The sequence below is a fragment of the Oncorhynchus clarkii genome, chromosome 26 (assembly GCF_045791955.1).
Source record: "Oncorhynchus clarkii lewisi isolate Uvic-CL-2024 chromosome 26, UVic_Ocla_1.0, whole genome shotgun sequence".
In the NCBI taxonomy this organism is placed as follows: Eukaryota; Metazoa; Chordata; class Actinopteri; order Salmoniformes; family Salmonidae; genus Oncorhynchus; species Oncorhynchus clarkii.
The window spans coordinates 46,557,353-46,584,760 of record NC_092172.1 but is presented as its reverse complement, the minus strand read 5'-3'; the positions used below and the strand labels follow the sequence as shown (position 1 = coordinate 46,584,760).

The 27,408-nt window shown below is 47.3% G+C and overlaps 1 protein-coding gene across 1 annotated transcript in view; it reads right to left on the bottom strand.

Annotated features, from left to right (window-relative positions):
* Positions 1-492: 492 nt before the first annotated feature.
* LOC139384874 (D(4) dopamine receptor-like) overlaps positions 493-27,408 on the bottom strand; it is a 31,994-nt gene continuing 5,078 nt past the window's right edge. The window contains exons 2-4 of the mRNA XM_071129774.1: positions 27,395-27,408; positions 18,573-19,183; positions 493-704 (exon numbers count right to left, since the gene is read on the bottom strand). The exon at positions 27,395-27,408 is cut by the window's right edge and continues 99 nt beyond it. Coding sequence (XP_070985875.1) covers positions 496-704; positions 18,573-19,183; positions 27,395-27,408 — 834 coding nt within the window. The 3' untranslated portion in view covers positions 493-495. The remainder of the gene's footprint in view (positions 705-18,572; positions 19,184-27,394) is intronic.

Sequence of the window (27,408 nt, the reverse complement as noted above, 5' to 3'; positions counted from 1 at the left end):
TTGCTGGATCGAATCCCCAAGCTGACAAGGGTAAAAATCTGTTGTTCTGCCCCTGAACAAAGCAGTTAACACACTGATCCCCGGTAGGCCGTCATTGTAAATAAGAATGTGTTCTTTAACTGACTTGCCTAGTTAAATGAAGGTTTAACTTGTAACCTCCTCCTGGAGATCTACAGGGTGTGCTGGCTCCATCCCTGCTGATCAAGGTCATCTGTTTAGGGTAGGGTTGTAGCAAAAACCTGTTCACTAAGTAGCTGTCCAGGAGGAGGGTTGGCCACCCCAGAGCAATACATACAGATTTAGCCCTGGGCCATCCCCAGGCAATTAAGAAAGTCAATTCCACATTCTCCTCACCGAAAAGCATTGAAGATAATTGGACATTTTTTTTTGTGTACCTTCTGAACTGACCCCAACTGGAAATGCCTGTGCAGTAATATACGCCTTCTGTGAGAGTACGGTTAGCGCTACCATTGTTCCTGCGGTGTGGGGCTGACGTCAGCAGCAGCTGAATGAGTGGAGGGACTTCTTGAAGAACTTCCTGAACTCTGTGTTGAAGACCGTGTAGATAATGGGGTTGAGGGCGCTGTTGACGTAGCCCAGCCAGGTGACGGTGCTTATCAGGGCCTGCGGGATGTAGCAGGTAGCACACAGGGCCCGGGTGGTGTGGACGACGAAGAACGGGGTCCAGCAGAACAGGAAGCAACCTGAGGGGAGGAGGAGGAGGAGAGGAGAGGTTAGGGGACTGTTCTGAATAATGGATCCATTAATTGATTCACGGATGATTGATTCATTAGATGAGGTGACTTTACCTTCTTACTATGTAAGAGCATTGAGAGTCTGGAAAATATCCCATCAATTATAAATCAATCAACTTATATCTAGGTCTTTATCTACCTATTATCTACCTACTGTAGGTCTTTATCTACATACTGTAGGTCTTTATCTACCTACTGTAGGTCTTTATCTACCTATTATCTACCTACTGTAGGTCTTTATCTACCTACTGTAGGTCTTTATCTACCTACTGTAGGTCTTTATCTACATACTGTAGGTCTTTATCTACATACTGTAGGTCTTTATGTACGTACTGTAGGTCTTTATCTACCTACTGTAGGTCTTTATCTACCTACTGTAGGTCTTTATCTACCTACTGTAGGTCTTTATCTACCTACTGTAGGTCTTTATCTACATACTGTAGGTCTTTATCTACATACTGTAGGTCTTTATCTACCTACTGTAGGTCTTTATCTACATACTGTAGGTCTTTATCTACATACTGTAGGTCTTTATCTACCTATTATCTACCTACTGTAGGTCTTTATCTACCTACTGTAGGTCTTTATCTACATACTGTAGGTCTTTATCTACATACTGTAGGTCTTTATCTACATACTGTAGGTCTTTATCTACATACTGTAGGTCTTTATCTACCTATTATCTACCTACTGTAGGTCTTTATCTACCTACTGTAGGTCTTTATCTACCTACTGTAGGTCTTTATCTACCTATTATCTACCTACTGTAGGTCTTTATCTACCTACTGTAGGTCTTTATCTACCTACTGTAGGTCTTTATCTACCTATTATCTACATACTGTAGGTCTTTATCTACCTATTATCTACCTACTGTAGGTCTTTATCTACATACTGTAGGTCTTTATCTACATACTGTAGGTCTTTATCTACCTATTATCTACCTACTGTAGGTCTTTATCTACCTACTGTAGGTCTTTATCTACATACTGTAGGTCTTTATCTACCTATTATCTACCTACTGTAGGTCTTTATCTACCTACTGTAGGTCTTTATCTACCTATTATCTACCTACTGTAGGTCTTTATCTACCTACTGTAGGTCTTTATCTACATACTGTAGGTCTTTATCTACCTATTATCTACCTACTGTAGGTCTTTATCTACCTACTGTAGGTCTTTATCTACATACTGTAGGTCTTTATCTACCTATTATCTACCTACTGTAGGTCTTTATCTACCTACTGTAGGTCTTTATCTACCTATTATCTACCTACTGTAGGTCTTTATCTACCTACTGTAGGTCTTTATCTACCTACTGTAGGTCTTTATCTACCTACTGTAGGTCTTTATCTACCTACTGTAGGTCTTTATCTACCTACTGTAGGTCTTTATCTACATACTGTAGGTCTTTATCTACATACTGTAGGTCTTTATCTACCTACTGTAGGTCTTTATCTACATACTGTAGGTATTTATCTACATACTGTAGGTCTTTATCTACCTACTGTAGGTCTTTATCTACCTATGATCTACCTACTGTAGGTCTTTATCTACCTACTGTAGGTCTTTATAACCGTTGTTACCAAGACCAAGCAGAAGCTGAGTCAAAGTGGTGTAAAATCTCCCTACAACCACAGACTTTACTGTTCCACTGCCAACCCCATCTGATCTGATAAGTGAAGCACAGCCAATCTACCACGTCAGTCTTATTGCTATTTCATGGAGACTTAACTCAAAGAAACATTAATCAGCAGTTTAACCTTCACACATTTTTTACAATTATTTTTTATTCTCCTTTTGCCCCTGAAGCAGAAAACACTCCATTTTATAAAGTGCCGTGTTGACGCTTTACAAAGACCGACACACACTAATGAGAGAGAGGAGAGAGAGAGAGAGAGACAGAGAGAGAGAGAGAGAGAGACACAGGGAGAGACAGAGAGAGACAGAGAGAGAGAGAGACAGAGAGAGAGAGAGAGAGAGAGAGACAGGGAGAGACAGAGAGAGAGAGAGAGAGAGAGAGAGAGAGAGAGAGACAGAGAGAGACAGAGAGAGAGAGAGAGAGAGAGAGAGACAGGGAGAGACAGGGAGAGACAGAGAGAGACAGAGAGAGAGAGAGAGACAGAGAGAGACAGAGAGAGAGAGAGAGCTCATTCTGGGTAAAACATTTGTTAATGTCCTTTTCCAACCATGAGAGGGTAAGTAAATGTACAGCCGGTTGATCATTTAATGTTGCCACAGGGTTAGCAACCCAAGCTATTTCTTCACACGCAATCAATTCACAACGACACCTCCGCGGCTGGGTAACACTCATTTACACTGCCTAGACCCCGTCAACATTAATACGGGGGAATCCCAAATAGCGCCCTATTCCTGGTCAAAAGTAGTGCACTATGTAGGGAATAGGGTGCCATTTGGGATGAATCCCCCCCCCCCCCAAAAAAAAGTGTTTACAATATGGCGATGAGAGTGAGATAAATGGACAGCATGGCTGATGTCCTTGTAGATTAGAAACGTGCCTCTCTGGTGAGGTGAATAATGCAGGAATGTTGATGGGATTGCTATAAATACTCAGTCAAGTGCTTGGAGGTCGGGGTTGAGTAGCGATACAGATTAGGGTTGCGCCCTAAACTGTACCCTATTCCCTATGTAGTGCACTACTTTTGACTAGAACCGTCATAAACCTCTGGACAAAAGTAGTGCACTAAATAGGGAATAGGCTGCTATTTGGGATATAATCTAGGTAGTACCAGCTCCTGAACAGGGAAGCTCTTCCTCCCTCTGGAACTGATACTGCAACCTAATAAGCTTAGTTTCCCTCTACAGCTGTGAATCAGAGCTTCCCTGGCCAGACACTTAATCAAGACCCACCAACCACCTACAGCTGTGAATCAGAGCTTCCCTGGACACTTAATCAAGACCCACCAACCACCTACAGCTGTGAATCAGAGCTTCCCTGGACACTTAATCAAGACCCACCAACCACCTATAGCTGTGAATCAGAGCTTACCTTGACACTTAATCAAGACCCACCAACCACCTACAGCTGTGAATCAGAGCTTCCCTGGCCAGACACTTAATCAAGACCCACCAACCACCTACAGCTGTGAATCAGAGCTTCCCTGGCCAGACACTTAATCAAGACCCACCAACCACCTACAGCTGTGAATCAGAGCTTCCCTGGACAGACACTTAACCAAGACCCACCAACCACCTACAGCTGTGAATCAGAGCTTCCCTGGCCAGACACTTGATCAAGACCCACCAACCACCTACAGCTGTGAATCAGAGCTTCCCTGGACAGACACTTGATCAAGACCACCAACCACCTACAGCTGTGAATCAGAGCTTCCCTGGACAGACACTTAATCAAGACCCACCAACCACCTACAGCTGTGAATCAGAGCTTCCCTGGACAGACACTTAATCAAGACCCACCAACCACCTACAGCTGTGAATCAGAGCTTCCCTGGCCAGACACTTAATCAAGACCCACCAACCACCTACAGCTGTGAATCAGAGCTTCCCTGGACAGACACTTAATCAAGACCCACCAACCACCTACAGCTGTGAATCAGAGCTTCCCTGGACACTTAATCAAGAGGCAACTGACAGTAGATAGAAGCCATTTGTCTGGAGTGTCTCCATGCGTTGTATGATTCATTGGTTAGGTGTTCATTGGACGAGGGGCTGAATTTATACCCTCAACTCTCTGGGAGGTGGAGAGACTTTACTCTTAAGAGACAGTCTGTCTTCCTCTGGAGAGACTTTACTCTTAAGAGACAGTCTGTCTTCCTCTGGAGAGACTTTACTCTTAATTAAGAGACAGTCTGTCTTCCTCTGGAGATACTATACTCTTAATTAAGAGACAGTCTGTCTTCCTCTGGAGAGACGTTACTCTTAATTAAGAGACAGTCTGTCTTCCTCTGGAGAGACGTTACTCTTAATTAAGAGACAGTCTGTCTTCCTCTGGAGAGACGTTACTCTTAATTAAGAGACAGTCTGTCTTCCTCTGGAGAGACTTTACTCTTAATTAAGAGACAGTCTGTCTTCCTCTGGAGATAATATACTCTTAATTAAGAGACAGTCTGTCTTCCTCTGGAGATACTATACTCAATTAAGAGACAGTCTGTCTTCCTCTGGAGATACTATACTCAATTAAGAGACAGTCTGTCTTCCTCTGGAGATACTATACTCTTAATTAAGAGACAGTCTGTCTTCCTCTGGAGAGACTTTACTCTTAAGAGACAGTCTGTCTTCCTCTGGAGATACTATACTCTTAATTAAGAGACAGTCTGTCTTCCTCTGGAGATACTATACTCTTAATTAAGAGACAGTCTGTCTTCCTCTGGAGATACTATACTCTTAATTAAGAGACAGTCTGTCTTCCTCTGGAGAGACGTTACTCTTAATTAAGAGACAGTCTGTCTTCCTCTGGAGAGACTTTACTCTTAAATAAGAGACAGTCTGTCTTCCTCTGGAGATACTATACTCTTAATTAAGAGACAGTCTGTCTTCCTCTGGAGATACTATACTCTTAATTAAGACACAGTCTGTCTTCCTCTGGAGATACTATACTCTTAATTAAGAGACAGTCTGTCTTCCTCTGGAGATACTATACTCTTAATTAAGAGACAGTCTGTCTTCCTCTGGAGAGACGTTACTCTTAATTAAGAGACAGTCTGTCTTCCTCTGGAGATACTATACTCTTAATTAAGAGACAGTCTGTCTTCATCTGGAGAGACTTTACTCTTAAGGGACAGTCTGTCTTCATCTCCATGCATAAACGGGGGTGATCATTTTAATATCGATGTGGACCCCCCCCCACAAGTCAAACACTTTGATGTCAGACACCCCCAAGATATGTCGGGCACGCCCTAGAGAGTATGGGCAACCCCCCTAGAACATCCCAAAATGTCAGTTGGATTAACCTTCATAAATGTTTCCAATTTCCACTGGGTCATTTGAACCCTGCTTGCCAGTCCCTAACTCATCCGGAGCACCCCTGGAAGGATTCTGTGCTCCTTCCTTATTGAGCTTCCTTATTGAGCTTCCCTATTCCTTATTGAGCTTCCTTATTGAGCTTCCTTATTGAGCTTCCCCATAAAGCAATCAAACAATTACAGTCAACAAATGCTTTTTACAAATTGGAAACAGAAAATTGTCTGTCCTTTAACCCTTCGACAGAATAAGTGTTGTTGCCAAAGAGGAAAAATAGAGGATGTCTGTCTGTCTGTCTGTCTGTCTGTCTGTCTAGTAGGAGAGGATCTGATGTCTGTCTGTCTGTCTGTCTGTCTGTCTGTCTGTCTGTCTGTCTGTCTGTCTGTCTGTCTGTGTAGGAGAGGATCTTCTGTCTGTCTGTCTGTCTGTCTGTCTGTCTGTCTGTCTGTCTGTCTAGTAGGAGAGGATCTTCTGTCTGTCTGTCTGTCTGTCTGTCTGTCTGTCTGTCTGTCTGTCTGCCTGCCTGCCTGTCTATCTGTCTGTCTGTATTAGCTAAATGCTTCTCCTTCCTTTCCCCTCTTATGTTCCCAACGTTCCGTGTAGGAATCACTACCCTCAATGACATCTTAATGTCTACCCTCAATGTAAAGAACAAGACCAACACGAACGCCGGCCGTGCACAGCCTCGTCTCTGACCACAGAACAGACAAATTTTTCTGTTAATTTCCCAACTATTTGACACCCAGCCGGGGATCTACTGAGTGGAGACGGCCGACATTGGTGTTGATTTGTGTTGTCTTCAACAGGAACCACCCTCACTGACTGCCTGATGTTATGAGGGACAGCCTGTCGTGTCCCCAGCAGAGGGCCCTGCATGGTAAACTGTGTTTCCTGCTAATACTAATTGATGTGACGCTCTGAGTGTTACCTGATACCAACTGCCTCCTGTCCTGGGACACGATCAAATTTAAGGATCAACTTAAATTCAAAGTCAGCTGGAAAACAACCCTGATCTGTTTAAAAAAAAAAAAAGTATATTTATTTTATCTTTATTTAACTAGGCAAGTCAGTTAAGAACAAATTCTTATTTTCAATGACGGCCTAGGAACAGCGGGTTAACTGCCTGTTCAGGGGTAGAACGACAGATTTGTACCTTGTCAGCTCGGGGGTTTGAACTTGCAACCTTCCGGTTACTAGTCCAACCACTAGGCTACCCTGCCGCCCCTCCACTCTAACCACTAGGCTACCCTGCCGCCCCTCCACTCTAACCACTAGGCTACCCTGCCGCCCCTCCACTCTAACCACTAGGCTCCCCTGCCGCCCCTCCACTCTAACCACTAGGCTACCCTGCCGCCCCTCCACTCTAACCACTAGGCTACGCTGCCGCCCCTCCACTCTAACCACTAGGCTACCCTGCCGCCCCTCCACTCTAACCACTAGGCTACCCTGCCGACCCTCCACTCTAACCACTAGGCTACGCTGCCGCCCCTCCACTCTAACCACTAGGCTACCCTGCCGCCCCTCCACTCTAAACACTAGTCTACGCTGCCGCCCCTCCACTCTAACCACTAGGCTACCCTGCCGCCCCTCCACTCTAACCACTAGGCTACGCTGCCGCCCCTCCACTCTAACCACTAGGCTACGCTGCCGCCCCTCCACTCTAACCACTAGTCTACGCTGCCGCCCCTCCACTCTAACCACTAGGCTACGCTGCCGCCCCTCCACTCTAACCACTAGGCTACCCTGCCGGCCCTCCACTCTAACCACTAGGCTACGCTGCCGCCCCTCCACTCTAACCACTAGGCTACGCTGCCGCCCCTCCACTCTAACCACTAGGCTACCCTGCCGCCCCTCCACTCTAACCACTAGGCTACTTGCCACCCCTCCACTCTAACCACTAGTCTACCTGCCTCCCCTCCACTCTAACCACTAGTCTACCTGCCTCCCCTCCACTCTAACCACTAGTCTACCCTGCCGCCCCTCCACTCTAACCACTAAGCTACGCTGCCGCCCCTCCACCCCTCCACTCTAACCACTAGTCTACCCTGCCGCCCCTCCACTCTAACCACTAGTCTACGCTGCCGCCCCTCCACTCTAACCACTAGTCTACCCTGCCGCCCCTCCACCCCTCCACTCTAACCACTAGTCTACCCTGCCGCCCCTCCACTCTAACCACTAGTCTACGCTGCCGCCCCTCCACCCCTCCACTCTAACCACTAGTCTACCCTGCCGCCCCTCCACTCTAACCACTAGTCTACCCTGCCGCCCCTCCACTCTAACCACTAGTCTACCCTGCCGCCCCTCCACTCTAACCACTAGTCTACCCTGCCGCCCCTCCACTCTAACCACTAGTCTACCCTGCCGCCCCTCCACTCTAACCACTAGGCTACGCTGCCGCCCCTCCACTCTAACCACTAGGCTACGCTGCCGCCCCTCCACTCTAACCACTAGGCTACGCTGCCGCCCCTCCACTCTAACCACTAGTCTACGCTGCCGCCCCTCCACTCTAACCACTAGTCTACGCTGCCGCCCCTCCACTCTAACCACTAGGCTACGCTGCCGCCCCTCCACTCTAACCACTAGGCTACGCTGCCGCCCCTCCACTCTAACCACTAGTCTACCCTGCCGCCCCTCCACTCTAACCACTAGTCTACCTGCCGCCCCTCCACTCTAACCACTAGGCTACCCTGCCGCCCCTCCACTCTTACCACTAGTCTACCCTGCCGCCCCTCCACTCTAACCACTAGTCTACCCTGCCGCCCCTCCACTCTAACCACTAGTCCACGCTGCCGCCCCTCCACTCTAACCACTAGTCTACCTGCCGCCCCTCCACTCTAACCACTAGGCTACCCTGCCGCCCCTCCACTCTAACCACTAGTCTACCCTGCCGCCCCTCCACTCTAACCACTAGTCTACCCTGCCGCCCCTCCACTCTAACCACTAGTCTACCCTGCCGCCCCTCCACTCTAACCACTAGTCTACCCTGCCGCCCCTCCACTCTAACCACTAGTCTACCTGCCGCCCCTCCACTCTAACCACTAGGCTACCCTGCCGCCCCTCCACTCTAACCACTAGTCTACCCTGCCGCCCCTCCACTCTAACCACTAGTCTACCCTGCCGCCCCTCCACTCTAACCACTAGTCTACCCTGCCGCCCCTCCACTCTAACCACTAGTCTACCCTGCCGCCCCTCCACTCTAACCACTAGGCTACGCTGCCGCCCCTCCACTCTAACCACTAGTCTACCCTGCCGCCCCTCCACTCTAACCACTAGGCTACGCTGCCTCCCCTCCACTCTAACCACTAGTCTACCCTGCCGCCCCTCCACTCTAACCACTAGTCTACCCTGCCGCCCCTCCACTCTAACCACTAGTCTACCCTGCCGCCCCTCCACTCTAACCACTAGTCTACCCTGCCGCCCCTCCACTCTAACCACTAGTCTACCCTGCCGCCCCTCCACTCTAACCACTAGTCTACCCTGCCGCCCCTCCACTCTAACCACTAGGCTACGCTGCCGCCCCTCCACTCTAACCACTAGGCTACGCTGCCGCCCCTCCACCCCTCCACTCTAACCACTAGTCTACGCTGCCGCCCCTCCACTCTAACCACTAGGCTACGCTGCCGCCCCTCCACTCTAACCACTAGTCTACCCTGCCGCCCCTCCACTCTAACCACTAGTCTACCCTGCCGCCCCTCCACTCTAACCACTAGTCTACGCTGCCGCCCCTCCACTCTAACCACTAGTCTACCCTGCCGCCCCTCCACTCTAACCACTAGTCTACCCTGCCGCCACTCCACTCTAACCACTAGTCTACCCTGCCGCCCCTCCACTCTAACCACTAGTCTACCCTGCCGCCCCTCCACTCTAACCACTAGGCTACGCTGCCGCCCCTCCACTCTAACCACTAGGCTACGCTGCCGCCCCTCCACTCTAACCACTAGTCTACGCTGCCGCCCCTCCACTCTAACCACTAGTCTACCCTGCCGCCCCTCCACTCTAACCACTAGTCTACCCTGCCGCCCCTCCACTCTAACCACTAGTCTACCCTGCCGCCCCTCCACTCTAACCACTAGTCTACCCTGCCGCCCCTCCACTCTAACCACTAGTCTACCCTGCCGCCCCTCCACTCTAACCACTAGTCTACCCTGCCGCCCCTCCACTCTAACCACTAGTCTACCCTGCCGGCCCTCCACTCTAACCACTAGTCTACGCTGCCGCCCCTCCACTCTAACCACTAGTCTACCCTGCCGCCCCTCCACTCTAACCACTAGTCTACCCTGCCGCCCCTCCACTCTAACCACTAGTCTACCCTGCCGCCCCTCCACTCTAACCACTAGTCTACCCTGCCGCCCCTCCACTCTAACCACTAGTCTACCCTGCCGCCCCTCCACTCTAACCACTAGTCTACCCTGCCGCCCCTCCACTCTAACCACTAGTCTACCCTGCCGGCCCTCCACTCTAACCACTAGTCTACCCTGCCGCCCCTCCACTCTAACCACTAGTCTACCCTGCCGCCCCTCCACTCTAACCACTAGTCTACCCTGCCGCCCCTCCACTCTAACCACTAGTCTACCCTGCCGCCCCTCCACTCTAACCACTAGTCTACCCTGCCGGCCCTCCACTCTAACCACTAGTCTACCCTGCCGGCCCTCCACTCTAACCACTAGTCTACCCTGCCGCCCCTCCACTCTAACCACTAGTCTACCCTGCCGCCCCTCCACTCTAACCACTAGGCTACGCTGCCGCCCCTCCACTCTAACCACTAGTCTACCCTGCCGCCCCTCCACTCTAACCACTAGTCTACCCTGCCGCCCCTCCACTCTAACCACTAGGCTACCCTGCTGCCCCTCCACTCTAACCACTAGGCTACCCTGCTGCCCCTCCACTCTAACCACTAGTCTACCCTGCCGTCCCTCCACTCTAACCACTAGTCTACCCTGCCGTCCCTCCACTCTAACCACTAGTCTACCCTGCCGCCCCTCCACTCTAACCACTAGTCTACCCTGCCGCCCCTCCACTCTAACCACTAGCCTACCCTGCCGCCCCTCCACTCTAACCACTAGGCTACCCTGCCGCCCCTCCACTCTAACCACTAGTCTACCCTGCCGCCCCTCCACTCTAACCACTAGTCTACCCTGCCGCCCCTCCACTCTAACCACTAGTCTACCCTGCCGCCCCTCCACTCTAACCACTAGTCTACCCTGCCGCCCCTCCACTCTAACCACTAGTCTACCCTGCCGCCCCTCCACTCTAACCACTAGTCTACCCTGCTGCCCCTCCACTCTAACCACTAGTCTACCCTGCCGCCCCTCCACTCTAACCACTAGGCTACGCTGCCGCCCCTCCACTCTAACCACTAGGCTACGCTGCCGCCCCTCCACTCTAACCACTAGGCTACGCTGCCGCCCCTCCACTCTAACCACTAGGCTACGCTGCCGCCCCTCCACTCTAACCACTAGTCTACCCTGCCGCCCCTCCACCCCTCCACTCTAACCACTAGTCTACCCTGCCGCCCCTCCACTCTAACCACTAGTCTACCCTGCTGCCCCTCCACTCTAACCACTAGGCTACGCTGCCGCCCCTCCACTCTAACCACTAGTCTACCTGCCGCCCCTCCACTCTAACCACTAGGCTACCCTGCTGCCCCTCCACTCTAACCACTAGTCTACCCTGCCGCCCCTCCACCCCTCCACTCTAACCACTAGTCTACCCTGCCGCCCCTCCACTCTAACCACTAGTCTACCTGCCTCCCCTCCACTCTAACCACTAGGCTACGCTGCCGCCCCTCCACTCTAACCACTAGGCTACCTGCCTCCCCTCCACTCTAACCACTAGGCTACCCTGCCGCCCCTCCACTCTAACCACTAGTCTACCCTGCTGCCCCTCCACTCTAACCACTATGCTACGCTGCCGCCCCTCCACTCTAACCACTAGTCTACCCTGCTGCCCCTCCACTCTAACCACTAGGCTACGCTGCCGCCCCTCCACTCTAACCACTAGTCTACCCTGCCGCCCCTCCACTCTAACCACTAGTCTACCCTGCCGGCCCTCCACTCTAACCACTAGTCTACCCTGCCGCCCCTCCACTCTAACCACTAGGCTACCCTGCTGCCCCTCCACTCTAACCACTAGTCTACCCTGCTGCCCCTCCACTCTAACCACTAGTCTACCCTGCCATCCCTCCACTCTAACCACTAGGCTACGCTGCCGCCCCTCCACTCTAACCACTAGTCTACCCTGCCGCCCCTCCACTCTAACCACTAGTCTACCCTGCCGCCCCTCCACTCTAACCACTAGTCTACCCTGCTGCCCCTCCACTCTAACCACTAGGCTACGCTGCCGCCCCTCCACTCTAACCACTAGGCTACGCTGCCGCCCCTCCACTCTAACCACTAGTCTACCCTGATCTGTTGAACAGCAGCGATTCTTTGTTGTTTGTTCTTACTTTAAACTCTGTTTGTTTATTAGAAACGCAGATGGGCTTTTCACACTGCTGAAGCAAACCAAGCTTGTACAGAGCTGACCTGATTACGCAGATCACAATCATAGTTTCTGGAACTTTTGCTGACAATATCCACATTATGTTTGGATTGGGCATGGTACTGTGAAATGACTATCTGTGTAATGAGTCACCACGCACATGGTCTCCCACATAGATTACCAAAGACAGAGAGGAACATCCGTCAGTCTGGCTGGAGACTAATGAAGACATTTAACTCTCCTCAACACTTCCATCTGTTTCTGCTCATTAGTTGAAGCCGTGAACGAATCAGTAGGCACCTCTATACTTAAACCTGTGGTCATGTGTGTCGTGGGGTTAAGACGATCCAAAGTGGTACATAATGTCTGGATTGAAGGCTTTAAGCTAAACTTAGTCAGGTGGAGAACGGCGGCCTAAAGTCACACTTCTAATAGGTCTACAGACCTTCTGTCAGACCTAGCATCTGATGACTACAGACCTTCTGTCAGACGTAGCATCTGATGTCTACAGACCTTCTGTCTAACAGACCTTCTGTCAGACCTAGCATCTGATGACTACAGACCTTCTATCAGACCTAGCATCTGATGACTACGAACCTTCTGTCAGACGTAGCATCTGATGACTACGAACCTTCTGTCAGACCTAGCATCTGATGTCTACAGACCTTCTGTCTAACAGACCTTCTGTCAGACCTAGCATCTGATGACTACAGACCTTCTGTCAGACCTAGCATCTGATGACTACAGACCTTCTGTCAGACCTAGCATCTGATGACTACAGACCTTCTGTCTAACAGATCTTCTGTCAAACCTAGCATCTGATGTCTACAGACCTTCTGTCAGACCTAGCATCTGATGACTACAGACCTTCTGTCTAACAGACCTGTCAAACCTAGCATCTGATTACTACAGACCTTCTGTCAGACCTAGCGTCTGATGACTACAGACCTTCTGTCTAACAGACCTTCTGTCAGACCTAGCATCTGATGACTACAGCCCTTCTATTAGACCTAGCATCTGATGACTACAGACCTTCTATTAGACCTAGCATCTGATGTCTAACAGACCTTCTATTAGACCTAGCATCTGATGTCCAGACCTTCTATTAGACCCAGCATCTGATGACTACAGACCTTCTGTCAGACCTAGCACCTGATGACAACAGACCTTCTGTCAGACCTAGCATCTGATGACAAAATACCTTCTGTCAGACCGGGCGTCTGATGACTACAGACCTTCTGTCAGACCTAGCATCTGATGACTACAGACCTTCTGTTATACCTAGCATCTGATGACTACAGACCTGTCTAACAGACCTTCTGTCAGACCTAGGATCTGATGACTACAGACCTTCTGTTAGACCTAGCATCTGATGACTACAGACCTTCTGTCAGACCTAGCATCTGATGACTACAGACATGTCTAACAGACATTCTGTTATATCTAGCGTCTGATGACTACAGATCTTCTGTCAGACCTAGCATCTGATGACTACAGACCTTCCATCAGACCTAGCATCTGATGACTACAGCCCTTCTATTAGACCTAGCATCTCATGTCTAACAGACCTTCTATTAGACCTAGCATCTGATGTCCAGACCTTCTATTAGACCCAGCATCTGATGACTACAGACCTTCTGTCAGACCTAGCATCTGATGACTACAGACCTTCTGTCTAACAGACCTTCTGTTATACCTAGCATCTGATGACTACAGACCTTCTTTTAGACCTAGCATCTGATGACTACAGACCTTCTGTCTAACAGCCCTTCTGTCAGACCTAGCATCTGATGACTACAGACCTTCTGTTAGACCTAGCATCTGATGACCACAGACCTCCTGTCTAACAGACCTTCTGACAGACCTAGCATCTGATGACTACAGACCTTCTGTCAGACCTAGCATCTGATGACTACAGACCTTCTGTTAGACCTAGCATCTGATGACTACAGACCTTCTGTCAGACCTAGCATCTGATGACTACAGACCTGTCTAACAGACATTCTGTTATACCTAGCGTCTGATGCCTACAGACCTTCTGTCTAACAGACCTTCTGTCAGATCTAGCATCTGATGACTACAGACCTTCTGTCAGACCTAGCATCTGATGACTACAGACCTTCTGTCAGACCTAGCATCTGATGACTACAGACCTTCTATTAGACCTAGCATCTGATGACTACAGACCTTCTGTCAAACAGACCTTCTGTCAGACCTAGCATCTGATGACTACAGACCTTCCATCAGACCTAGCATCTGATGACTACAGACCTTCTGTTAGACCTAGCATCTGATGACTACAGACCTTCTGTCTAACATACCTTCTGTCAGACCTAGCATCTGATTACTACAGACCTTCTGTCTAACAGACCTTCTGTTATACCTAGCATCTGATGACTACATACCTTCTTTTAGACCTAGCATCTGATGACTACAGACCTTCTGTCTAACAGACCTTCTGTCAGACCTAGCATCTGATGACTACAGACCTTCTGTCAGACCTAGCATCTGAAGACTACAGACCTTCTGTTAGACCTAGCATCTGATGACTACAGACCTTCTGTCAGACCTAGCATCTGATGACTACAGACCTGTCTAACAGACATTCTGTTATACCTAGCATCTGATGCCTACAGACCTTCTGTCTAACAGACCTTCTGTCAGATCTAGCATCTGATGACTACAGACCTTCTGTCAGACCTAGCATCTGATGACTACAGACCTTCTGTCAGACCTAGCATCTGATGACTACAGACCTGTCTAACAGACATTCTGTTATACCTAGTGTCTGATGCCTACAGACCTTCTGTCTAACAGACCTTCTGTCAGATCTAGCATCTGATGACTACAGACCTTCTGTCAGACCTAGCATCTGATGACTACAGACCTTCTGTCAGACCTAGCATCTGATGACTACAGACCTCCTGTCAGACCTAGCATCTGATGACTACAGACCTTCTGTCAGACCTAACGTCTGATGACCACAAACCTTTACCTTAGTTATGTTGCCTGGGAAGTCTACAGGAGCCTACATGATAAAGTGTAGTCCCTCGTCATCAGTTTCTCCGATAAGATGCTACTGATGTCCAAGGGCTTTCCTAATTTGGGTTTAGTAAACACAGCCTCCTAGGTATACAGTATTAGCTATGGGCTGGGTCTGATGACCTTTTGGTATGATTTGATTGGTAAATGTTTTTAACCTGTTTGACCATTTGTTTTGTGTTGCTTGCCGACAACATGTAGTTGCTTATCATTAACTTTTCATTATTGATGAATAGTGCATAATAATTTAGCATCTGCTGTCAACACTGTAGCATTTTCCTAACAAGCTGTGTATCTGCTGTCAACACTGTAGCATTTTCCTAACAAGCTGTGAATCTGCTGTCAACACTGTAGCATTTTCCTAACAAGCTGTGTATCTGCTGTCAACACTGTAGCATTTTCCTAACAAGCTGTGAATCTGCTGTCAACACTGTAGCATTTTCCTAACAAGCTGTGAATCTGCTGTCAACACTGTAGCATTTTCCTAACAAGCTGTGTATCTGCTGTCAACACTGTAGCATTTTCCTAACAAGCTGTGAATCTGCTGTCAACACTGTAGCATTTTCCTAACAAGCTGTGAATCTGCTGTCAACACTGTAGCATTTTTCTAACAAGCTGTGTATCTGCAGTCAACACTGTAGCATTTTCCTAACAAGCTGTGTATCTGCTGTCAACCCTGTAGCATTCTGTATTTTCCTAACAAGCTGTGTATCTACTGTCAACACTGTAGCATTTTCCTAACAAGCTGTGTATCTGCTGTCAACACTGTAGCATTCTGTATTTTCCTAACAAGCTGTGTATCTGCTGTCAAGCTGTGTATCTGCTGTCAACCCTGTAGCATTCTGTATTTTCCTAACAAGCCGTGTATCTGCTGTCAACACTGTAGCATTTTCCTAACAAGCCGTGTATCTGCTGTCAACACTGTAGCATTCTGTATTTTCCTAACAAGCTGTGTATCTGCTGTCAAGCTGTGTATCTGCTGTCAACACTGTAGCATTCTGTATTTTCCTAAAAGCTGTGTATCTGCTGTCAACCCTGTAGCATTCTGTATTTTCCTAACAAGCTGTGTATCTGCTGTCAACACTGTAGCATTCTGTATTTTCCTAACAAGCTGTGTATCTGCTGTCAACACTGTAGCATTCTGTATTTTCCTAACAAGCTGTGTATCTGCTGTCAACACTGTAGCATTCTGTATTTTCCCTAACAAGCTGTGTATCTGCTGTCAACACTGTAGCATTTTCTTAACAAGCTGTGTATCTGCTGTCAACACTGTAGCATTCTGTATTTTCCTTACAAGCTGTGCATCTGCTGTCAACACTGTAGCATTTTCCTAACAAGCTGTGTATCTGCTGTCAACACTGTAGCATTTTCCTAACAAGCTGTGTATCTGCTGTCAACACTGTAGCATTCACTGTACATTAGAAAGGTCGTTTCTCCCATTAATCATTTAAAAATAAAAGTAGCTCATGGCAGTAGGCACACCACACTTACCGTTCTACCTAAAAAAAAATGATATTTGGTTGTCCTATTCCAAGCAGAACCCTTTGGGTTCCATGTAGAACCCTTTTTTTCACAGAGGGTTCTACCCGGAACCCCAAAAAAGGTTCTTCCAAAGAGTTCTCCTATTAGGCCAGCCAAATGACCTCTTTCTGAAAGCCTTTTTGAAAGTGTGAAGCAGTTCATTGTGACGGATCAGGAAGCCATGAGAGCACCGCAGGACACAGCACCTTTTTTATAGAAGGTTTTTTTTGTTTTTTTTTCTCTCACCGATGAAGATGAAGGATGTGCCACCAGCATCCACCACTCAAACATAGTGCATGTTTCATAAAAAATGCACCTCATCAGCCTGACACTGAGAAAATGACTCAACCACCTCAAATTATTCATGAATGATGACGCTGTGGCCAAAAGTGAATAAGTTCAGAAATGAGAGATAGAGAATTCCCCGAGGTATATCACTGCATCTTTTCCATTTAGACTGTTACGGCCCCCTTAATCAATGTCCAGGTCAGTGTGACTCCAGAGAAACACAATACTCTCCCAGTGGACCAAACTGGATGACATCCTATCAACCAGCTCGGCCTGCTGGGTATTTTATCCTTTTCATCACTTCATCTCATGATTTAACATTTCTATCCATTTCCAGGTTCTGGTTTGATGAACATTGTCATCCATTAAGCAGGTCAGTGAATCAGAAGCTGGAAACACAATACTCTCATCATTTTATAAATGTAGCCTGTCATTATAACTGGAGAACCGGTTCCCAGTACTATCTGATAGTGACTGTCTAGTCTAGCTTTTAGGGCTCCCAACGTGTGTGTTTTAATTATGTATTTAATTTTTTATTTTATTTAAGCCTTTGGAGAAAGCAATGTGTGCTTTGAGGCCGGCCATAAGGGGTTTATTCAGTATGAACCCAAAACATGCATTTGACCCAGGTCTGATCACGACCAGTCAGAACCTACCCTATGAGGCCTCAGTAGAACCTACCCTATGTGCCCTCAGTAGAACCTACCCTATGAGCCCTCAGTAGAACCTACCCTATGAGCCCTCAGTAGAACCTACCCTATGAGCCCTCAGTAGAACCTACCCTATGAGGCCTCAGTAGAACCTACCCTATGAGCCCTCAGTAGAACCTACCCTATGAGCCCTCAGTAGAACCTACCCTATGAGGCCTCAGTAGAACCTACCCTATGTGCCCTCAGTAGAACCTACCCTATGAGCCCTCAGTAGAACCTACCCTATGAGCCCTCAGTAGAACCTACCCTATGAGCCCTCAGTAGAACCTACCCTATGAGCCCTCAGTAGAACCTACCCTATGAGCCCTCAGTAGAACCTACCCTATGAGGCCTCAGTAGAACCTACCCTATGAGCCCTCAGTAGAACCTACCCTATGAGCCCTCAGTAGAACCTACCCTATGAGGCCTCAGTAGAACCTACCCTATGAGCCCTCAGTAGAACCTACCCTATGAGCCCTCAGTAGAACCTACCCTATGAGCCCTCAGTAGAACCTACCCTATGTGCCCTCAGTAGAACCTACCCTATGAGCCCTCAGTAGAACCTACCCTATGAGCCCTCAGTAGAACCTACCCTATGAGGCCTCAGTAGAACCTACCCTATGAGGCCTCAGTAGAAAAGAGAAAGGGGGAGGAGCAGAGATGGGGACTTGAGTCAGTCACAAACACTTGAAACTTGATTCTGGACTCATAGGACTCTGACTCGAAAGTTTGAAGGAAACCTTTGTAAGTTTTTGACAGGTTTGAGGGGAACTTAATCGTTTTTGACAAGTCAGGGGAGCCTTTTGTGAGTTTTTTGACAACTTTTTGACAAGTCTGTAACTTTAATCTGTGGCACTTACCCACCACAACAGGAAGAACCCTCATGGCCTTCCTCTCCCTGCCGTTGATCTTGGCTCGCTTCCTCTTCTGCGGCGGCTTCTGCTGGTAGGAGATAGACGGCACGGAGCTGATCCTCTCCCTGTACGCCGAGGGGAACGGGGGGCAGTCTGGCTGCAGATAGTCATCGGTATCCTCCAGCCCCAGCCGGGCCTGAGCCAGGTCCCTCTCGATGATCCTGGGCAGGGGCATGGGCAGCGGCCCGGGGATGGTCCCTGAGGTCGGCATGGCGGCGGCTGCGGCTGCATGCTGAAGCTTCCTGCATGTCTGGATGCTGTTCCTCAGCTTGGCCTTGCGCGCCTCCTCCCACCTCTTCAGGCCCTGGAACATGCCGAAGTAGAGGAGGAGCATGATGGGACAGGGGATGAAGAAGGAACAGACAGAGGAGTAAATCACGTAGTTGTCATCTTCCAGTTTACACTCGGTGGGGTCCCGGTGTGGGATGTTGTTGATACCCAACATGACTGGGGAGGCCACGGCCAGGGCTATGAGCCAGGTGCCTGACAGCAGGATGATCTGACGCTGGTCAACGTGCTTCCTGTTGTAGTTCAGAGGGATTGACACAGCAATGAACCTGAGGGAAGGGGGGGGGGGGGGGGGGGGGGGGTAGAGAGAGAATTACATTTACATGGAATGAATTACAGGACAAAATACAAACCCTCCAACCCAAAAAGGCCTGTGGGGTTGATGGTTTCCTAAATGAAATGATTAAATATACAGACTCAATTAGGCTATTATTAAACTCTTTAACATCATCCTCAGCTCTGGTATCTCCCCCAATATTTGGAACCAAGGACTGATCACCCCAATCCACCAAAAAGTGGAGACAAATTTGACCCCAATAACTACCGTGGGATATGCGTCAACAGCAACCTTGGGAAAATCCTCTGCATTATAGTTAACACCAGATGTACTGAGCAAACGTCAAATTGGCTTTTTTTATATACCAAATGACCGTACGACAGACCATGTATTCACCCTGCACACCCTAATTGACAAACAAACATGTAAAGTTCTCTCATACTTTGTGTCACGACTCCGACCGAAGGACACTCCCCTTCCCGTTCGGGTGGCGCTCGGCGGTCGTCGTCGCCGGCCTACTAGCTGCTCCCCCTCCTTATGTGTTGATTGTGTGCACCTGTTTTGAGTTAGGTAGTAGGCTTTATTAGTCAGCCGGCCCGCAGGGTTCCTTGTGCGGGATTAATTATTGTGATCGTCTGTTTGGTGTACTTGTGTGCACGTCTATTGGGTTGTGTGTTTTCCCATTTTGTGGGTTTTTCCCTGGACAGTTTAAGTCCCCCTGTTTGGGGCATTTGTTTGTTCAGTACGCCCTGTGTTTTTGTGAGGGTTGGCTTATGTTCAGCGTTTATCAGTGCATTAAAATAGCACTCCCCTGAACTCTCTGCGTCCTGCGCCTGACTCCTCACCCACTACACTCAGACCGTTACACTTTGTTGATTTCAAAAAAGCTTGACTCAATTTGGCATGAGGGTTGTACAAATGAATGGAAAGTGGTGTCGGGGGAAGAACATCCTCCATTATAAAATGCATGTATCCATGTACACAAACAAGTGTAGCAGTTAAAATGGGCAAAAAAAACTAACATTTATTTCCACAGGAAAGACAGACACCAAATTGAGACTCTGCACGCAGAATTCTGCAAAAATATCCTCCATGTACAACGTAGAACACCAAATAATGCATGCAGAGCAGAATTAGGTCGATACCCACTAATTATCAAAATGCAGAAAAGAGCCGTTCAATTCTCCAACCACCTAAAAGGAAGCGATTCCCAAACCTTCCATAACAAAGCCATCACCTACAGAGAGATGAACCTGGAGAAGAGTCCCCTAAGCAAGCTGGTCCTGGGGCTCTGTTCACAAACACAAACACACCCCACAGAGCCCCAGGAAAGCAACACAATTAGACCCAACCAAATCATGAGAAAACAAAAAGATAATTACCTAACACATTGGAAAGAATTAACAAAAAAAACAGAGCAAACTAGAATGCTGTTTGGCCCTAAACAGAGAGTACACAGTGGCAGAGTAACGAGTACACAGTGGCAGAGTAACGAGTACACAGTGGCAGAGTAATGAGTACACAGTGGCAGAGTAATGAGTACACAGTGGCAGAGTAACGAGTACACAGTGGCAGAGTAATGAGTACACAGTGGCAGAGTAACGAGTACACAGTGGCAGAGTAATAAGTACACAGTGGCAGAGTAACGAGTACACAGTGGCAGAGTAATGAGTACACAGTGGCAGAGTAATGAGTACGCTGAGAGTCGGGAAGCAAGTTCAGGGAGGGAGTGTTTTAATAAATAAATGCAACTAAATACAAAACAAGAAACACAAACAACACACAGACATGACACTGGAACAGAAACAATAACGCCTGGGGAAGGAACACAAACAACACACAGACATGACACTGGAACAGAAACAATAACGCCTGGGGAAGGAACACAAACAACACACAGACATGACACTGGAACAGAAACAATAACGCCTGGGTAAGGAACACAAACAACACACAGACATGACACTGGAACAGAAACAATAACGCCTGGGGAAGGAACACAAACAACACACAGACATGACACTGGAACAGAAACAATAACGCCTGGGGAAGGAACCAAAGGGAGGGGCATATATAGGGAAGAAACACAAACAACATACAGACATGACACTGGAACAGAAACAATAACGCCTGGGGAAGGAACCAAAGAGAGGGACATATATAGGGAAGAAACACAAACAACACACAGACATGACACTGGAACAGAAACAATAACGCCTGGGGAAGGAACCAAAGAGAGGGGCATATATAGACAAGAAACACAAACAACACACAGACATGACACTGGAACAGAAACAATAACGCCTGGGGAAGGAACCAAAGAGAGGGGCATATATAGGGAAGAAACACAAACAACACACAGACATGACACTGGAACAGAAACAATAATGCCTGGGGAAGGAACCAAAGAGAGGGACATATATAGGGAAGGAACCAAAGGGAGGGACATAGATAGGGAAGGAACCAAAGGGAGGGACATAGATAGGGAAGGAACCAAAGGGAGGGACATAGATAGGGAAGGAACCAAAGGGAGGGACATAGATAGGGAAGGAACCAAAGGGAGGGACATAGATAGGGAAGGAACCAAAGGGAGGGACATAGATAGGGAAGGAACCAAAGGGAGGGACATAGATAGGGAAGGAACCAAAGGGAGGGACATAGATAGGGAAGGAACCAAAGGGAGGGACATAGATAGGGAAGGAACCAAAGGGAGGGACATAGATAGGGAAGGAACCAAAGAGAGGGACATATATAGGGAAGGAACCATAGGGAGAGACATATATAGGGAAGAAACCAAAGGGAGGGACATATATAGGGAAGGAACCAAAGGGAGGGACATAGATAGGGAAGGAACCAAAGGGAGGGACATAGATAGGGAAGGAACCAAAGGGAGGGACATAGATAGGGAAGGAACCAAAGGGAGGGACATAGATAGGGAAGGAACCAAAGGGAGGGACATAGATAGGGAAGGAACCAAAGGGAGGGACATAGATAGGGAAGGAACCAAAGGGAGGGACATAGATAGGGAAGGAACCAAAGGGAGGGACATAGATAGGGAAGGAACCAAAGGGAGAGACATATATAGGGAAGGAACCAAAGGGAGGGACATATATAGGGAAGGAACCAAAGGGAGGGACATATATAGGGAAGGAACCAAAGGGAGTGACATATATAGGGCAGGCAATCAGGGAGGTGATGGAGTCCAGGTGAGTCTGATGAAGCGCAGGTGTATCACGATCATCAAATGTAAAATCTTCTTCTAGAGACTCTTTAGTGACAAAGGACCTTTACCTACAGTATGACCCTTTACCTACAGTATGACCTTTACCTACAGTATGACCCTTTACCTACAGTATGACTCTTTACCTACAGTATGACCTTTACCTACAGTATGACTCTTTACCTGCAGTATGACTCTTTACCTACAGTATGACCCTTTATCTACAGTATGACTCTTTACCTACAGTATCTCTTTACCTACAGTATGACTCTTTACCTACAGTATGACTCTTTACCTGCAGTATGACCTTTACCTACAGTATGACTCTTTACCTACAGTATGACCCTTTATCTACAGTATGACTCTTTACCTACAGTATGACTCTTTACCTACAGTATGACCCTTTATCTACAGTATGACCTTTACCTACAGTATGACCTTTACATACAGTATGACCCTTTACCTACAGTATGACTCTTTACCTACAGTATGACCCTTTACCTACAGTATGACCTTTACCTACAGTATGACCTTTACCTACAGTATGACCTTTACCTACAGTATGACCCTTTATCTACAGTATGACCTTTACCTACAGTATGACCTTTACATACAGTATGACCCTTTACCTACAGTAGGACCCTTTATCTACAGTATGACTCTTTACCTACAGTATGACCCTTTACCTACAGTATGACCCTTTACCTACAGTATGACCTTTACCTACAGTATGACCCTTTACCTACAGTATGACCTTTACCTACAGTATGACCTTTACCTACAGTATGACCCTTTACCTACAGTATGACCTTTACCTACAATATGACCCTTTACCTACAGTATGACCCTTTATCTACAGTATGACCTTTACCTACAGTATGACCCTTTACCTACAGTATGACCCTTTACCTGCAGTATGACCCTTTACCTACAGTATGACCCTTTACCTACAGTATGACCTTTACCTACAGTATGACCCTTTACCTACAGTATGACCCTTTACCTGCAGTATGACCCTTTACCTACAGTATGACTCTTTACCTACAGTATGACCTTTACCTACAGTAAGACCCTTTACCTACAGTATGACCTTTACCTACAGTATGACCCTTTATCTACAGTATGACCTTTACCTACAGTATGACCTTTACATACAGTATGACCCTTTACCTACAGTAGGACCCTTTATCTACAGTATGACATTTACCTACAGTATGACCCTTTACCTACAGTATGACCCTTTACCTACAGTATGACCTTTACCTACAGTATGACCCTTTACCTACAGTATGACCTTTACCTACAGTATGACCTTTACCTACAGTATGACCCTTTACCTACAGTATGACCCTTTACCTACAGTATGACCCTTTATCTACAGTATGACCTTTACCTACAGTATGACCCTTTACCTACAGTATGACCCTTTACCTGCAGTATGACCCTTTACCTACAGTATGACCCTTTACCTACAGTATGACCTTTACCTACAGTATGACCCTTTACCTACAGTATGACCCTTTACCTACAGTATGACCCTTTACCTACAGTATGACCCTTTACCTACAGTATGACTCTTTACCTACAGTATGACCCTTTACCTACAGTATGACTCTTTACCTACAGTATGACCCTTTACCTGCAGTATGTATGACCCTTTACCTACAGTATGACTCTTTACTTACAGTATGACCCTTTACCTGCAGTATGTATGACCCTTTACCTACAGTATGACTCTTTACCTGCAGTATGACCCTTTACCTACAGTATGACCCTTTACCTGCAGTATGTATGACCCTTTACCTACAGTATGACTCTTTACCTACAGTATGACTCTTTACCTGCAGTATGACCCTTTACCTACAGTATGACTCTTTACCTGCAGTATGACCCTTTACCTACAGTATGACCCTTTACCTACAGTATGACTCTTTACCTGCAGTATGTATGACCCTTTACCTACAGTATGACTCTTTACCTGCAGTATGACCCTTTACCTACAGTATGACTCTTTACCTACAGTATGATCCTTTACCTACAGTATGACTCTTTACCTGCAGTATGACCTTTACCTACAGTATGACTCTTTACCTACAGTATGACCTTTACCTACAGTATGACCCTTTACCTGCAGTATGACCTTTACCTACAGTATGACTCTTTACCTGCAGTATGACTCTTTACCTACAGTATGACCCTTTACCTGCAGTATGACCTTTACCTGCAGTATGACCTTTACCTACAGTATGACTCTTTACCTGCAGTATGACTCTTTACCTGCAGTATGACTCTTTACCTACAGTATGACCCTTTACCTACAGTATGACCCTTTACCTACAGTATGACCCTTTACCTACAGTATGACCCTTTACCTGCAGTATGACCCTTTACCTACAGTATGACCCTTTACCTGCAGTATGACCTTTACCTACAGTATGACTCTTTACCTACAGTATGACCCTTTACCTACAGTATGACCCTTTACCTGCAGTATGACCTTTACCTACAGTATGACCCTTTACCTGCAGTATGACCTTTACCTACAGTATGACCCTTTATCTACAGTATGACCCTTTACCTACAGTATGACTCTTCACTTGGATTCATTTAAACTTTAGTGCAGAACTTCTACTGATACAAATGCAGGATTTGAGTGAAAGTCGTGAATTGGTTGTTTCTCAGCCCGATGCAACAAGTCAATAGTGACCTGATGCAAATGAAAATTCATAACAGAAATAGACTGTTGACACAAGGAAAAAAAATGTATGCTTGTTTATTGTTTATTTACAGTGTTTTCCTGTTAATAAACAAGAGCACATTTCTAGCAAAGGGAAAAATGTATGCTTGTTTATTGTTTATTTACAGTCCTTTCCTGTTAATAAACAAGCGCACATGTTTCCCTTGCGTCAACAGTCTATTTCTGTTATGAATTTGCATTTGCATCAGGTCACTATTGACCGAGGCTAAACATTATTAAATTAATTTATTAATTTATGTAAATATATTTATACTCTCAAATTGGTCAAAATGTTAAAATGTTATAAATCTATTAGAATCACTGTGGGTGGCTTTCAGACATTGCTATGCCGGGGCTTATTTTTCTCCAACTAAGTAATGGTTTTTAGTTTGGTCCCATCGCATCGCATTTCACACAATGTGTTTATTTATCTCTCAACAGCAGACCCTGAGATATGGAGAGGTGAGGTAGAAGGGTCAACACCATTAGAAGTAGAGACTCAGGAGGTAGAGGGGTCAACACCATTAGAAGTAGAGACTCAGGAGGTAGAAGGGTCAACACCATTAGAAGTAGAGAGACTCAGGAGGTAGAGGAGTCAACACCATTAGAAGTAGAGAGAATCAGGAGGTAGAGGGGTCAACACCATTAGAAGTAGAGAGACTCAGGAGGTAGAGAGGTCAACAACATTAGAAGTAGAGACTCAGGAGGTAGAAGGGTCAACACCATTAGAAGTAGAGACTCAGGAGGTAGAGGGGTCAACACCATTAGAAGTAGAGACTCAGGAGGTAGAGGGGTCAACACCATTAGAAGTAGAGAGACTCAGGAGGTAGAGGGGTCAACAACATTAGAAGTAGAGACTCAGGAGGTAGAGGGGTCAACACCATTAGAAGTAGAGAGACTCAGGAGGTAGAGGGGTCAACACCATTAGAAGTAGAGACTCAGGAGGTAGAGGGGTCAACACCATTAGAAGTAGAGACTCAGGAGGTAGTGGGGTCAACAACATTAGAAGTAGAGACTCAGGAGGTAGAGGGGTCAACACCATTAGAAGTAGAGAGACTCGGGGGTCAACACCATTAGAAGTGGAGAGACTCAGGAGGTAGAGGGGTCAACACCATTAGAAGTAGAGACTCAGGAAGTGAGGGGTCAACACCATTATAAGAGACTCAGGAGGTAGAGGGGTCAACACCATTAGAAGTAGAGACTCAGGAAGTAGAGGGGTCAACACCATTATAAGTAGAGAGACTCAGGAGGTAGAGGGGTCAACACCATTAGAAGTAGAGAGACTCAGGAAGTAGAGGGGTCAACACCATTAGAAGTAGAGAGACTCAGTAAGGAGAAGATGAGATGTGTCTGTCTGTTAGGGAGATTCGGGCTATACGTCCTGACTAGCTATGAATGGAAATGTATACATTTTTAATGCATCAAACATCAGTTGGGGAACGTGTCTGTCTGTTTCAGGAAGCAGTTCATTAGATGGACTCAACGCAGCAGCGTTTTGGAAGTATTTCTGCTAACGCTTCAGATATTGTTAGCCCTGGACACCATGTGGATAGTTGGGACTGTTTATTTTTACCCCTTTTTCTCCCCAATTTCGTGGTATCCAATTGTTGTAGTAGCTACAATCTTGTCTCATCGCTACAACTCCCGGCTCGGGAGAGACGAAGGTTGAAAGTCATGCGTCCTCCGATACACAACCCAACCAGCCGTACTGCTTCTTAACACAGCGCGCATCCAACCCGGAAGCCAGCCGCACCAATGTGTCGGAGCACACCTGGCCACCTTGGTTAGCGTGCACTGCGCCCGGCCCGCCACAGGAGTCGCTGGTGTGCGATGAGACAAGGAGATCCCTACCGACCAATCCCTCCCACCCGGGCGACGCTAGGCCAATTGTGCGTCACCCCACGGACCTCCCGGTCGCGGCCGGTTACGACAGAGCCTGGGCGCGAACCCAGGGACTCTGATGGCACAGCTGCCGCTGCAGTACAGCGCCCTTAACCACTGCGCCACCCGGGAGGCCCTTAGTTGGGACTGTTGATAATTACACAGCAGGAAGCCTGGGACAGGAAACACACAGTATAAAGTAAAGCACCAAATAAACGTCATGTTTACCTCCTTTAACAGAGTCGGATCCCAAAACCTCTCTGGCCTAATGAGAACCTTGTCTGAAAACCTGACGACTTAAACCATAATGGTAGAGGGACCTGGGGTTCGGTGTGTGTGTGTGTGTGTGTGTGTGTCTGACTGACCTGTCGACGCTGAT